Source organism: Salarias fasciatus, chromosome 14, assembly GCF_902148845.1.
Source record: "Salarias fasciatus chromosome 14, fSalaFa1.1, whole genome shotgun sequence".
In the NCBI taxonomy this organism is placed as follows: Eukaryota; Metazoa; Chordata; class Actinopteri; order Blenniiformes; family Blenniidae; genus Salarias; species Salarias fasciatus.
The window spans coordinates 35,428,658-35,443,388 of record NC_043758.1 but is presented as its reverse complement, the minus strand read 5'-3'; the positions used below and the strand labels follow the sequence as shown (position 1 = coordinate 35,443,388).

At 44.9% G+C, this 14,731-nt stretch overlaps 1 protein-coding gene across 2 annotated transcripts; it reads right to left on the bottom strand.

The window, feature by feature from the left end:
• Positions 1-5,297: 5,297 nt before the first annotated feature.
• hic1 (hypermethylated in cancer 1) lies at positions 5,298-13,831 on the bottom strand. Of its 2 annotated transcripts, none has more exons than XM_030108536.1 (2): positions 13,616-13,831; positions 5,298-7,791 (listed from the first exon to the last, which is right to left on the bottom strand). In XM_030108536.1, the coding sequence occupies exon 2, from the start codon at positions 7,772-7,774 to the stop codon at positions 5,582-5,584; it is 2,193 nt and encodes a 730-aa protein (XP_029964396.1). In that variant the 5' UTR covers positions 7,775-7,791; positions 13,616-13,831; the 3' UTR covers positions 5,298-5,581. The 2 variants fall into 2 exon arrangements, with proteins under 2 accessions (XP_029964396.1, XP_029964395.1); XM_030108535.1 differs by lacking the exon at positions 13,616-13,831 and adding an exon at positions 11,900-12,077.
• Between the last annotated feature and the right edge of the window lie 900 nt (positions 13,832-14,731).

Sequence of the window (14,731 nt, the reverse complement as noted above, 5' to 3'; positions counted from 1 at the left end):
CCGTTTTTTTGGCCCAGGGGTGAGGATACGAGAGTGGTGTCAGATTTTTTTCTGAGGCAATCATCTGTTGAATCTTAACACATGCCACGAAGTTCATTCTGGAAATTGATCAGGGCTTAAGAAAAAGAAAGTAGCTCTTCGCGTAAACATTTAGACAACTGTCTTCTTCAGCATGAAAAACAGCTGGAAGTAAGTGGATCACGGGAGAGGGGGGAGGCGGCGGGAGCCGTGGGTCAGCGGCTTGTGTTGGAGTGTGAGAGGAGAGGCGGCGCACGGAGAGGTGAAGAGGGAGGCTGCGCTCTCAAGGTTCGAGTTCGGCGAGCGAGCGTGGCCAAGCGCCGTGCCGAAGGGAGGACGAGCAGGAAGGCCGAGCAAGCAGGGTGCCAGAGGAACGGCAATTGTGGGACTTCTAGGGGATCGTAGGAGCAATAAAAAAAAGCACAATACAATGGTTTTTCCAGAAAAGTGCCTTTCAGAGAAATAAATCTAAAGCAGCTGCTCGTAATAAAGACTCTCGAACGTGTCAAATATCTGCCTGTGCTTCACCCTGTCGCTCTGGTCCAGGTACTGCGGACGGACAGGTGCATTACGTGGGAAACCTCACATGTAGGCCCACGCAGATTATTGCAAAATCACTCAATACTGAACACTCAAGGCACTTTTGTTTTGTTGAAGCTTTTTTTTTTTTTTTTTTTTTTTGGTTTATTATTGACAAAGTTTGGTTTTGGTTCACATTTAAACAGCGTCTCATGAGAAGAAAATTGGTACGAACACTGGAAGGTAAATGACCCGTCTGCGCTGCGCTCTCATGAGCAACCACATGGCTTTCATAAAAAAAAAAAAAACGGCAAAATCAAAGCTCGTCAGGAGCTCAGTTCAACAATGCAACTCGTGAAAACTACAAAGATTGTCGTCGCTGAGTTTTGTTTGGAGCATCTGCAATGTCTGCTGAAGCACTTCAGTCTTTTTTGGCGCACGTTATGAAACACAATAAATGTCAAACAGCGGTACGACTGCAGACCACTCCGGGCCGCTCAGCCCGTCAGAGTTTCATAGGTGACCTTGGGCTGCGGCTGCTGGGGGAAAGCTTTAAGACATACTTGGCATTTTTTAATATTAAACCCTTTTTTGGTGTACAAGGTACTGCTGGAACTCATCCAGACCCTTTTTTACTTCTATACTGTTAGTGTTATAAAAGTTACGGGCCTTGGACGGTTGCCATAATAACACAGGAGATTAATGAAAAGGGGGAAAAAAAAGTTCAATAAAAGCATCAGCCTATATCTCACAGGCAGGAGACTCATCTGTGTTTGTATTTGTCATCACATTATTGCTGTGTTGAATAAATTGTCTTACACGTCTAAATAGATCACTTTGAAAACATTCTCCTCTGAACCACACTGGCGTTGCGGAAAAGTCTTCAAATAAATAGCATTAGGAGTTGAACTGGCATAAAAGCCCGTGGGATGAGTGGCTACATCAGTAACTTGAAACAAGCCTTTTCTAATTTGACAAATTGAAACAACTGCGGAGCACAAGCAATGCTGTCAGTTTTTGTTTTTGTCACACTCCCTCTGCTCTTCATAGAGAGGAGTCCACTTGAAATTTTTAAAAATGTTCTCAATATGGAAATCACTTTTTTTCTTTTTTTTTTTTTTTTAATAAAATGAAATATTTGCAGGTTGGGGATGAACACATTTGCCTGAACACAGAAGAGAGAAATTTTTGAATAGAAATGAACAGGCAGGGAGTTAAAAAAAAATTAAATGTAACGCGAAGTTTTACAACATTGTGTTTTTTCTTCTTCTTAATTTTATTATCAAGTCTTTGCGGTGCATCTGGAGAGCCCACATCTGACTTTCATATGAAATTTACCAGCTGTAGTGAAGAAAACGAAGCGCAGCGTAAGCTTAGAGTTGACTGATGTGTGACAGATGACAGCTCTGATTTACTGACGTCTCAACGTACATCTATTCCTCTTGTCTGAGTTGCCGGTGAAGTCGCGTTTAAACACGCCGCGGGATGAATGAATTTTATCTCTCCCTACGGTAAAAGTGCTTCAGCAGAAGGAGGGCTGCGTGAATTGCAGGGAGGGTCTGTCCCCTCATCGACAGGATGCCAAGAAGAAAATTAAACCGACTACATCCTCAGATTGTAATGAAGCTTTTGAATGGCTCAGCACACAGCGCCCAGCAGTGCGGTATCACTGTGATACTGAGCAGAGGTTTATTCCCAAAGAGCAGAAAGGGGAAGGAAAAGAGAAGATACAGTGGACTTGTTTTCTGAATGGAGAGTTTCAGAAGTGCGGGCAGGCTTTCATTCTGAGACAATGGCTCGCGTCCACCCTGCTGCGCTCGCCCTGCTCCTCTCCCTCCCCATTCTTCGTCTCTGTATCTGCCTGTGAGCAGAAACACACGGCACATCCTGCTCAGCACAACACGCCAGCCAAGAGTTCACTTCCTGCTCCTCAGCGCTTCTCTCTTCACACCAGCCCTATTCCCAGGACGTGCATTAACAGCCCCCTGTACGCTCAAGCAGCACTGGCAAACACAAACAGACAAGCAAACGCTTCCCTTTGCTATAGAAACGCAACCGCCGCCTCGCTCTCCCGTCACCCGCGTTAATGCAGTGAAGCAAGCTTCAAGAAAAGCACATCCTACACAAGTGTCCAGGCTTTATCTTGCTATTCCCCGTAGCACAGATTTTAAGCGACAGTGGAAACACTCGGTGTTATTTCAATGATGTTTGGAGGAAAAGGAGGTGGCACGTATTCATCTAAACCTGTGAGTGAGGCGAGAGAAATTCCCACGCCTGACAGCAGCCCATCTACACTTTCACCCGCTTCACCTACGTTCTTTGTCACCTTTTTTTTTCTAAAGTTGAATAACAGGGTCCACAAACTTGAGGCAGCAACCAAAACAAGCTGGCTTCCGGTGTGCTTGCATGCATGTGCAACCTCCATCTGACTCTTGCGAGAAGTTCAGCAACCTCCGGAGAAAAGAGGCCAAACAATGCGAGACTCGTTTTTTTTTTATACTTGACCAGCAAAGCCACTGCCTGTCTGTACAAGGAAGAACCCATGATGCATCACGTCTTGTGGGCAGCAAGGAACTTGAAAAACACAATTCTTGTTACCTAGATTTTACTGTAAGTGTGGCGAAAACCCAAGATCAGTGTCATCATACTTAAATTGTGGTTAAAAAAAAAAAAAAAAAAACACTGCCCAAATGACTTAGCCTTATGTTTTAACAATAGAAAGGTTCAGACCGACAGAAGCCTCTTTGAGGACAACACAATACAAAAATGTATACCGCGTAGTAAAAATAAAAAATGTTAATATCACATCATGTCATCTCTCCACCATAAAAACTGTAACAAGAAATGCATAAAATGAGAAATAACCACAGGTTTAACACAGGACAACCGCCTGTTAATAAGGCATTTAAAAAGTGTGTGTGTGTGTGTGTGTGTGTGTGTGGATATTATGAAAGCTTAGCATCCCCATGCTGGGTTCAGTCCTGAGGTAAGCACCAGTTTCACGTGCGCCGCTTTCAGTCCAAATAAGAGTAAAGGAAAGTAAGTGAAAAGAAACACGTTTGATATGATCATATGCTACAGGAAGAAAAGAAGCCCTTAAGTTATTGTTACATTGAAAAAAAAAAATATTTCGAAAGGCACATTGTATGTCTTTTTAAAGCCTTTAAGATTCACTCCGTGTATCACAGTGTATTTATGGCTTTAGTCTTCACATTCACCCACTGAGGTTGGCATTGGCACTATAGTGGTCAAACATTTCTAATCTGAATCAAGGACTACTAAAATTGGAAAAAGAAAAACAAAGGGAAAAGGGCAACGTGGTCTTTGGAATAATGGTTTAAAGACAAAAATGTGTTTTCAACCCGCAAACTTTAAGTGCTGTTTTGTTTTCAAGCTGGAGGAACTGCTGGTCAGCCAGTGCAGAAACCCGTCCTTCTCTGTTTCTGCATGTGATAGCAGCAGCGGAGCGAGGCCGGGCCAGGGGACAATTGCCGAGCATGGATGTGATGTTAATAAGTGGATCAGAGGGGTGAGATGGCAGGCATGAAATGGGACATCGTGCCGGCGAGCAGTGCGAATTGTCCAGGAGAAAGTGAGATTTCACAGGGATTACTGAAGCACAGCAGCTGGTGAGCTCTGTTCACCCGCTGGCTCCTGGGGAAGACCCACAAACCCCTTCTTATGTTCATATCGCTGACAGATTAGCAGCTTGCTGTGTGTGTCCGAAGGGGGGGGGGGGGGGGGGGGGGGGGCGTCTATGCATCCGGTGCGTGCAGAGCCTCTAAGGCAAAAGGCTGAATGAAGCATTTACTTTGGCCTGTAAACAGCAGCAGGACTCCCAGACAACAGACTGCAGGGGAGGGAGGTCAAACGAGACGCCGGACAGTGAGGTGAAGCAGCACCGCCGCTCCGCCATCAGTCCGCTGTGAATGGAGTCGCTGCTCTTGACAGCAAATGACGGATCTGTGTGTCTTTGTTGTCTGTCCCGGTCCTTGCCTCTCTCCCCAGCTGTATCCATAACTGTAAATATTACACAATGCCAGAGGCAACACCCCTACTTCAGCTGTACACCACGAAGCTCCGCTCGTCACGAAGGCGAATTAGTGTGTAATAAGTCGGGTATGTGCAGCCATGTCCCGGCTCTCAGCTGGCCGGGACGCGCTCGCTGCATCTCAACAACAACTGAAAGTTCATCAAACTGCATAGGAAGTTTTAGCTCAAGAAGGCTGAAAGCTGAGCGTAAAGCAGATTAAGCTACCATTACTGTCACAGAGTATGAGCCGTTATCCACACAAATATGCGGGGGAGTGTGGTACTTAAAAAAAAAAAAAAAAAAAAGCAGAGATTTTACCAAACTTTCTAAGGCAACTTCTCATGTTCAGTCTCTTCGCAGGATGGGGAGACACCAGAATGCGAGATACGTAAATTGTCCAGTACCCCAAAAACAAACAAACAAACAAAAAGAAAAAGTGGGAAGAGTCCTCATAGTCCTTTAAAGTCCAGGTGAGTCGGCTTATTCATTTGCTTAAAGTTCTACTCATGTCTGGACCCACCCTGAATATAGTTCTTATGTGCTTTTTTTTTTTTTTTTTTTTGTATTTTTTTTCTGTACAAAGATGAATGGTACACAGGTTTGGGTCAGATTGCAAAGTTTCTTTGCAACTGTTTCTCTTTGGGTTTTACCATAATACAAAAATAAATAAAACAATTTGGCTTTCAATTTGTCACCATGGCTCAAAGACTGGAATTAAAAAAAAAAAGATTCTTTGTATACACTGTACATAAATACTGTACTTATTTGTTACTTGAGTGTCCCTTGGTCACGCAAATGGCATGAAGCTCCTTTATGAAGGAGCAATTTAAGATACATTAGATGCATAGAAAGGCACTTAGAGTCAACACATTTGGTGTTCATTAGCAGACCTTTAGGCCTGAGTCTGAGGTGCAGAGGAGATATCGAGTTGAGGTGCATGGCTTTAGAATACTGCAAAATGTGTGTGCACACAGACCTACTTCTAATTGGCATTGATACATGTCCTATGTCTTAGCTGGGTGAGTATCGCTCAATAGTGCGGCTTTCGGAAAGGGGCTGTGTGGGAGGGGGCAGTGGTTGGCTCAGGATATCCATCTTGTCGTGGGTGAGGCCCAGGTGCTCCGAGGCCAGTTTGGAGAGCGGGTAGAGGCTCTCCAGGGCCTTCGCGTCAGCCACGAGCTGCTGCTGAGCTTGGATGAAGAGTTCACTTGCCTTCTCCTGCTTCAATCCCAGGTGCTCTGCTGCGTATTTACTCAAGGGGTAGATGCCCTCTGTAAAGTCCAGCTTCAGTTTCCCATCCGTGGTCATCCCGCCCGCCGAGCCGCCGCTGCTGTGCATCTTCATGTGGCTGATGAGGTTGCGCTGCTGAGCAAACTTTCCACCGCACACCTGACATTCGTAGGGCTTCTCCCCAGAGTGGATGCGCATGTGCTCGGTAAGGCGATACTGGCGGGTGAAGCGCATGCCGCAGGAGTCGCAAGCAAAAGGTTTGAGGCCCAGGTGGCTGCGCATGTGTCGGGTCATGGTACCACGTTGCGTGAACTTCTTGCCACAGATGCTGCAGGGATATGGTCGAGTCAGCCAGTGGGTCTTCTCGTGTTGGCGCAATGTGGCTGGATCTTTGTAGGACTTATCACAGCTGGAGCAGCGGTACGGTCGGATGATCTCGCCGATGCCTGCCGAGTTCAAGCCCTGGCCGGATTTGGTCTCCAGGTGTGACAAACTGTTGAGAGTGTTGCCACCGCTGAGGCTCCCGTAGCCGTTTGTATTACCGCTCATGTGTTTGGCGGTGCTGTTATTGCTGTTATTGCCCATCTCCCCGCCAGAGTTGCCCTGCAGTTCATCTTCCGTGTGTGTCTCCACATGTGCGTTGAGCTCCTCGGAGCTGGGAAAGCCTTTATCACAGGGAATGCAGACATACAGATTGTCCCCGAAGCTCTCTGGCTCGTACGGCATGTGGAACCTTGGTCCAGGTGGGGACGGGCGTCCCTCACTACTCCCCGTCTCTTCTGTGCCTGACCCGCTTTTTTCATCTGCTCCTTCACTCTCCTCCCCAGCCTTGTGATGGTTATGATGCCGATCTCCATTTTCACCCCCTTCCTCTTCATCGTCGTCCTCGTCTTCATACTCGGCTGTGTACGACAGTGGCTCGTGCTTCACCCAGCGGTAGATGTTGCCCATTTCTCTACCTGCCTCTCCACCGTCTGTGGGGGTGTCGGGGCTGGGTGGGTAGCGGTCAGTCCCCTGTGGACCCGAGCGGTGCAGGTGGGGCAAGTGTGGGCCTAAAGACTGGTTGAGATGGGGAAAAGGTGGAGGAGTGCCTGCCTGGTCAGTTGACTCCATTTTTTCGGGGAAGGCCCTCCCATTCATCCCCTGCATGGGACTTGTTCGGCCGCTCAAAGTCCCGTCTCGCTCCTCGTCATTGTGAGCGTTTGCCAGGTGGGTCTGAGAGGGGGTGCGCTGAGACTGAGAGGTGGGGCTTTTCTTGGAGAGGTCGAGACCAAAGTTGGGGGAGCAGTTCCTCTCAGAATGGCCCGGGCGTCCAAGGTGGGCAGGCAGAGCTGACTGCAGGGACGGGTACACCTGAGAGGCCTGGGTGGAGGTGGGGGCATACAGCTCTCCGGTATGAATGGATAGACGGTGGGGGACTAACTCATCCATAGATGGCGCCCGGGGTGCATGGCTGTTCAAAATTCCTCCCGGAGGACAGGACTGAATGACAGGAGTTGAAACCCTGTATCTGCCGCCGCTCCCTAAACCCATCGCGTTGGGCCCTATTTTTGCATAGGGTAAAAATGCAGGACCTGGGCGAGGAGGGTACTTGCCATTTCTTCTGAGCTTCTTTTTGCACAAGGCCACTAAATCAAGAAGCTGAAGGTAGCTGGCTGCTGCCAAGACAGCCCCGAGGTTGGGTTCAGTGGGCGAAGTGGGGTCTCCTTCAGTTAGGCGGCCTGTGTAGATGTAGTCCAGAATGACCCTGAAGACCCCTGGACTCACCATCTCATGGTCGAGGTTGATGAGATTGTCATGGACCACCAAAGACTTCAAGTACAGGCTGCTGGCAGCCAGAATGTTCTTATGAGCTCTGAAGAGGGCGTTCTGCACCACAATGATCACGTCACACAGGAAGCCCTTGGTGCGCTGGCTGTTGAGCTGCAGGAGGAGATCCCTAGCATGACTTGGAACTTCCATGGCATCCAGCATTGTCTTCAGTCCGCCACCTGTAACGACAGATATTTATCAAACGTCAGGTGGCAATCAATGTTTCAAGCTCCAGTAATTCAAAGGATGTGTGCTTCGTTAGAATTCAAACATAAGACTGTGTCTGGAAGTATTTGAGATATTTGAGAGCCAAAAGCTTTCCTGCATGAAAATGACATTAAAAAAAAGAAAGAAAGAAAGAAAGAAATTTTTTCTTTCTTTTTTGTGGGGGTCATGATGAAAATCAAATTTGGCATAAGAGACTAACACAAACGCTCGAACACACACGGCCGTTTATTCATGTTTGTTGCCTTGTTCTTGCTTCATAAATAAAAATGGTGATTGTTTAACACATTCATCCTACTCAATAGAGGTCATGTAAAATGCAGAACTGATAAGTGTGAAGGCCGCTGAACTAAAGTGGACTTTAGCTTCACGTGAGCAGTTTTGTTGGTTTTCTCATTATCAGGAATAGAAGTCATCGCATTCACTTCCTCTGGACAGAGCAAAAATAATAAAGAGAGAGAGAGCGAGAGCGAGAGAGAGAGAGAGAGAGCTAAAGTTAGAGAGATGCAGGAATATATTTTTAGCTGCTGGCTTCCTGATAAAATATTCCAGGATGGCTGTGAAGAGTAAAGCAAAGCAGGGGATGGATGTTTCACAAGTATGATGAACAGCAGGTATAAACCTGTGGGAGGAGGACGCCTCCAAAAAAAGATCGGTCTTTCAGCTCGCCGGTCTGCCCAGTCATATAAGGAACACTCAGCGCACGGGATGCAAATCAACATTAGCTGGTTCATTATTTTACGTTGAGATATGCTTCTAGGGATGCCGTGTGTCCACGCACACCGCACACACACACAGAGTGACATACACACTCAAATATCAACACTAATTGTTCCGTCAAGCCTAAAATAAACTGTATTGGCTGCACGAATCAAGCAGCATGTATTGTTCAATCAGTGGCATCTGAGGATAGTTTACATACGAGATTAAATGACTCAAATGGTCCCTCAGGGCCTGGTCTCACTGATGGGAAACAAGCAACTAAATAAATATCATGTCATCTGTCTGATCACAGTCTTCCTGACACCAGCTCATTCACTTCTTGTTTATTTCATTCAGCGTATTCACTCAGCATCACAATGGGGAAGTACAGCCTTAAAAAAAAAACTGCATTTGTGTTAAAAGGAGATTTAGAATTTTTTTTTTTTTTTTTTTTTTTTTTTTATCATTATATTCTAACCTAGTTTTGAACATCAAAAACTGCATGTTCTTGAAATTTAAGGTCATACTTTAGTGTGGATATACAACAAACAGGAAATGTTTGGAATTAAAGCTGTCAGAAAACTGTCATCAAGGTGATACTTGTATACATTTTATCATTGACTGTTCATAAATATCCAAAAGGTGAAATGAAAAAGAATGCTTTAAGGCTGTTCACGCTGCATCACTGTCCCCAGTTGCCATCTGAAGTGTTTCCACCCCTGGCTTCTTTTTCTGTCTGGCTTTGATTACTCTACAGTCATATTTTACTTTAAATTTCAACATCGGTCACATCAAACATGTTTGGAAATAAGTGTGAAACGAGGAATACGCCAAGTACTTTCCACAAGGTGCTGATCGTCTGCAGAGTCTGTCACTGTGTTGAGCTTACTGGTAGCTGTGTGCAGAGCGCCGTGACACATTGTGTACTCACACAGGCACCATCTCGCCTGGACGCCGTTTCAAACACAGCAATGGGAAACACAGTTCAAATGCATCAAAAAGCCTCTCGGACAGTTCCAATGTCCTTCTGATTTATGATCGCGGTTTATCAAAATCCGGATTTTCAAAAGAAATCCATAATAGATGACGACTTTTCTGTGAATGTGCACGGCGGTCAGTTATCTTCTGGTGTGATTCACAGACACTGTTATGGTGACTGCTGAGTAGCTCATCAAGGCAGCAAAAGTCACTTCTCTTTTACTGTGAATGTCTGAGACGACGAAAGTCCGTTTGAAATGTCTCAACTTTCTGTTCAAAGCAAGCTCCTTCCGAAGAAAAAAAAAGTAATATCAGCAAAACATGATTTGCTCAACGTTTTATCTCAAGTGAAAGCTTTCTGCATCCTGTTAGGAAGCCGTCCATGATCGTAAAGATATTTAATCCGAGCAGCCATCTGAAAGCAAAGCAGCGCCACACTCAGAGCTTCAGCTCCAGCTTGTTTTGTGGCTTTTTGACTTTCGTAAAATGCTGAATTAAAGTATTCTCTGCAGCATCGCCTGAGCAAAGCGGCTCTCCTGATGCATGGCTGTTTTCCTCTGATAGCCTTGTTTTAATGACCCGTCAACATGTTTAGGAAACTGTGATCATGTTGACACAGTATAGTTCACGGCAGTGACTTTCGGCTGCTTGCATTAGATTATTCGTCGTCCCTATGTTTTGTGTTTTGTCACTTTTGTGGTCTGCGGGTAAAGCAAAAGACTAAACTTGTCTACCTCTGCATGCAGCCTCAGTCCCATAAACACAGCAGACATCTGCTTAAAAGGTTGTGTTGACATTTTATTTTCTTTCATTTCAATTTGCTGCCCATGCTCATGTAGCTTTTGTTTATTTTATAACCCATTTGACCATGTTTTAATTTACGAGGCGCAGCTGCAAATACAGAGTCACAGTAAATTGGTGGAAGATTTTGTTTTAATTATACTTTAGTTTTGAATTACTTTCACAAATTTATTGTGTCATTTTTTTCTGACTCACAAGAGGAACTAGTTTTAGAGGTTTGCAGGTCAGAAAAAGTGCACAGAGTAAGTAGCTGTATTCATTAGTGTTTTCAGTCAGCACAGAGAACATCATGGGGTAAAAAAAAAAAAGTCAGTTTCCTGTTTGATTATGGCGCATCTAATAACCATCACTTTTCTATAAAATACTGACAGCAGCTTGAGAGCAGCGCAGCTCCTGAAGCGGATCGAATTCAATAGATTTTATACAAGCAAGACAGTCATGTTAACATAAAATTCAATTTACAATTTTCAGATTGCAATTACTTACATATGTGCAGGTTTTAAAGAAGCGGTGGTCGTCAATACATCTAAACGAATACAACTTCATTTGTGAATTTTATTCTGCCTGTTCAAAAGAAAAATATTGAGATCACTTAAATGTCATGATTAAATCTGTGAGTTCTTCGAGAGTTTTTTTTTTTTCTCCTTTCTTTTCTCTTTCAAAGCGGAGCAGCGTGTGGGCAGAGCCTGGATGCGTCCTGTCAGCTCCGCTCCGTTCGCCTGCGCTGCGCTGCGCTGCGCTGCGCTGCGTCCCAGAGCCCGAGCCACGCGTCAGCGCCGCGGCGCCTCATCCATCCTTCAGCCCCGCTTATCTCTGATACGAGGAAATAAAATAGAAAAAAAAAAAGCCACCAGAAAAAGGACCGTTTTCAGCTCCTCGCACTAAGAGCTGAATCGCACAGCTGTTTCTTATGCCGTCTCTTTCCGCGTTGGAAGCTGTCAGCAGCAGCGAGAAGCCCCTCTTTCGGGCAGATGTGTAAAATCTCGGTGTGTTCAAAAGGAAACTGGAAACACAGCAACAAAAAAAAAAAGTCGCTTCGAATGCCTACGTGACATTTTCTAACGTTCGCCTTTATTGACTGTCACGCACAAACAAGTAGGCATGTTTGAAAATATCCCGAGGACTTTATAATTCCCCTTCCTTATTAAATTCATTGCGGGATCAGACTACTGATTAAGAAAATCCCTTTTTAACGAACTTGAACAATGAAAGACGTAAACACAAAAACTAACAGTCCAAAGCGCGTTTTTACAGGGTGGAACAAGTGCTCCAACTCAAAACATTTGACATGTTTTTGCTGATTTTTACATAATCTATAAAAACCGTTTTTGCATCATTTATTTTTTTTCCAAGATAGCTATTTTTGTTCTTTACATAAATACTGATTTCGAAATTTAGAAGATTTTAATTAAATGTGTAATGAAGCGGAACTTTTCTGATAAAAGGAAAGCATTTAAATTAACTCAGATTTCCACGAGTAAGTGATTAAAATAAGAGAATCTGTGCTCTGTGCGGTTGTACGGGCAGAAATGTGAATGCCATCCCTAAATCCCCTCTGCCTGTTGGAGGATCAGCTCTTACCTGCATGCCCGATGTCTTCTGCCATCCGATCTAAGTCTCCCTTAATGATCATCTCAGCAGTCTCCGGGAGTCATATCTGACGTTTCAGCTTTGAACTGCCAGCCTCCAAAAAACCATGCCAGTTTTCCGAGCGCGTCTGCCAGCTCTTTTTTTTTATGATTATTAATTGATATGAATTTCTTCTCGCTCCTTAGGTCCGTCCTCCCACCCACTTTCCTCCCTCTCCGTCTGTCTCTCTGTCCCACTGCCCCTCCTCTCCCCTCTTTCTCATCCCCTCCTTTAAATCTAAGAAAAAAAAAAACGTGCTTAGACCAGCATCATTTTCCTGCTATTTTTTTCTAGTAATTTCCTTAGCTATTTTTGCGTTGCGGCAATAACGCGCACCGGGATGATAATGGAGCCTCTGTGCGCCTTAAGTGTTTTAGCGCCCCGTGTGATGTCAGTCTATAATAAAACTAAAAGGTAAAATCGAGGGCAGGAACTTCAAGTGACCCCGACTTGAACTTCTCAACACATCGTCTTAAAGAGACAGGCGGTTACTGTACACACACATACACACACACACATACACACACACACTCACGCGTTATGTACTTTGCTTATTTACGATCACCCAGCGCGCCTCAACTCTCAAAGAGACTTTAATGACCAAACTACCCACAGATTCAATAAAAACTTCGTCTTTTTTTATACATATATATATATATTTTTTAGGTTGAACCTTTTCAATAAATTAGTCTCCCAAAACACAGCGACCTACTGGGCTGTTTGATTTTATTGAGTCCATCAAATGTAAATTGGATCTGATTCAATCACAAGTCGTGTTTGCTTTACTTGTAGTTGAGGAGATTGTTCACTGATGAAATATTCAGCAAGTAAGTCAATAAAATGGTTGAATATTTGTGTTTTTCTGTCTGATCTTGTCAGGAACATATGAATGAAGCTTAATGATTTCAATCAAGTAAAGTCATCCCTCTCTCTCTCTCTCTCTCTCTCTCTCTCTCTCTCTCTCTCTCTCTCTCTCTCTCTCTCTCTCTCTCTCTCTCTCTCTCTCTCAGGTAAGCCACCTGTTGAGCTGTTTAACACTCAATTCATCACTTGAACTGATCCAAAACACCACATCTCTGATTCGACGGATGTTCATAGAGGTTTTCTTTAAGCGCCAGTGCCTCAGGCCTTTATCTGATTACACTCACCACGTGAGAATGGTGTCATAATAATTTTACTGTAATCCATGTATGGTAAATATTAAGAGAGTAGCTGTGTGCCATGACAGACAGCACGCATTGAAGATTTGTAGTATACTCAGAACATCGCTGGGTAATGAAATGAACGATTGAAAGTAGCAGGTTTGCGTTGACATTTTTAGTTTTGACGTTAAGTTTGCACCTAGAGATCAAACGGCCTTTTCACAGTCCACTTTCTGAGATATAAATGATCCGCACAAATACAAGATAACCCCTGAGAAGGCCGTGATCAGACAAGCCGGACATGCCCACATGATCCAGATATGATCTGCTCTATCTTCGTGCGTACTCGCCACATCCCACCGGCTCAGGAAGGAAAGCACCCCCGAAAACTTGACATATCTGTGTGTGTGTGTGTGTGTGTGTGTGTGTGTGTGTGTGTGTGTGTGTGTGTGTGTGTGTGTGTGTGTGTGTGTGTGTGTGTGTGTGTGCGCGCCATCCCTGCGTCTGTGCCGTATCCCGGACTTACCCCGGACTCATGTCTGGCGCGGTGGCCGTGCGTCTCCCCTGCTTTTCCACATTCCCTCATCAAGAGCTCCGCAGGTCCGTCCGAGTCCAGCCTCCTTCCCGGAGCTCCTCTTCCGCGTAACCTTCACAGCCCTCGCTCTCCCGGCTTCCCCTGCTTTCGCCCTCTTCCACACACTGGACTTCTCACGTGTTAACAAGACTCTCTGACACTTCAGACTGCGTTCTGGGTCCGATCGGACCAAACCTGCCGGCTCAGACTCTGCGCGCACAGCGACACCCAGGGGCAGCGCGCGACGCTCGGTCCTCCGGAGGAGCACGTGCGTTGCAGGGGTGTTTGCGCAAATGAAAAGGTAGCATTTACTCCATCCACCCATCTTCTATTATTATCTAATTCAGGGTTGGAGCCGATCCCAGATGCCTGTGGCTGAAGGCAGGGTCGACCCTGGACAGGTCGCCGGTCCATCCCAGAGCTGACACGGAAAGACAGAAAGAAAAGAAGAGAAAAAGAAAATCACACCACCCTCACATTATAGGACCGTTTACAGTCATCAATTAACCTCAAGCAGATGTTTTCGGACTGAAACTGCTGTAAAAGTCCCGCATTGCCAGGGAGAACATGCAAACTCCGCACAGATGGCTCGAAATAGCTGCTGCCATTCATTCAGAAACTGAAAACCAACCAAGAAATTCAACCCAGGAGGTAAACAGTTCAACTCAGTCAAAATTGGAGCATGAATGCCTTTCAAGTGAGAATAACGTTTGCAGTCTTGATAAATCTGTTCAGAAATCAATGTGGAGCTCTGATGAGTAAAATCTCATTTTTCAGTGGAATGTTCCCATCTTTGTTACTCTCTCTTTTTTGGTCACATATTTGTCTGGCTCTATTATTATGACCCATTCACCATGAGTGCTCTTTCATTCTGATGGGATCCAGTGCATCTCTGCAGCACATTCAAAAGCATTAAGTATGAGAGGTTTTATTTCAATTATAGGTTCTTACAGCTGAACTCCTTTGATTAGATAGTCTTTTTTTAATTAATCTTCCTCTCGAGAAAATGAATTAAATTTGCTTTATCTCCTTACTAGAGTTGTTTTAATAGATTGCTGTAGTGCCTCA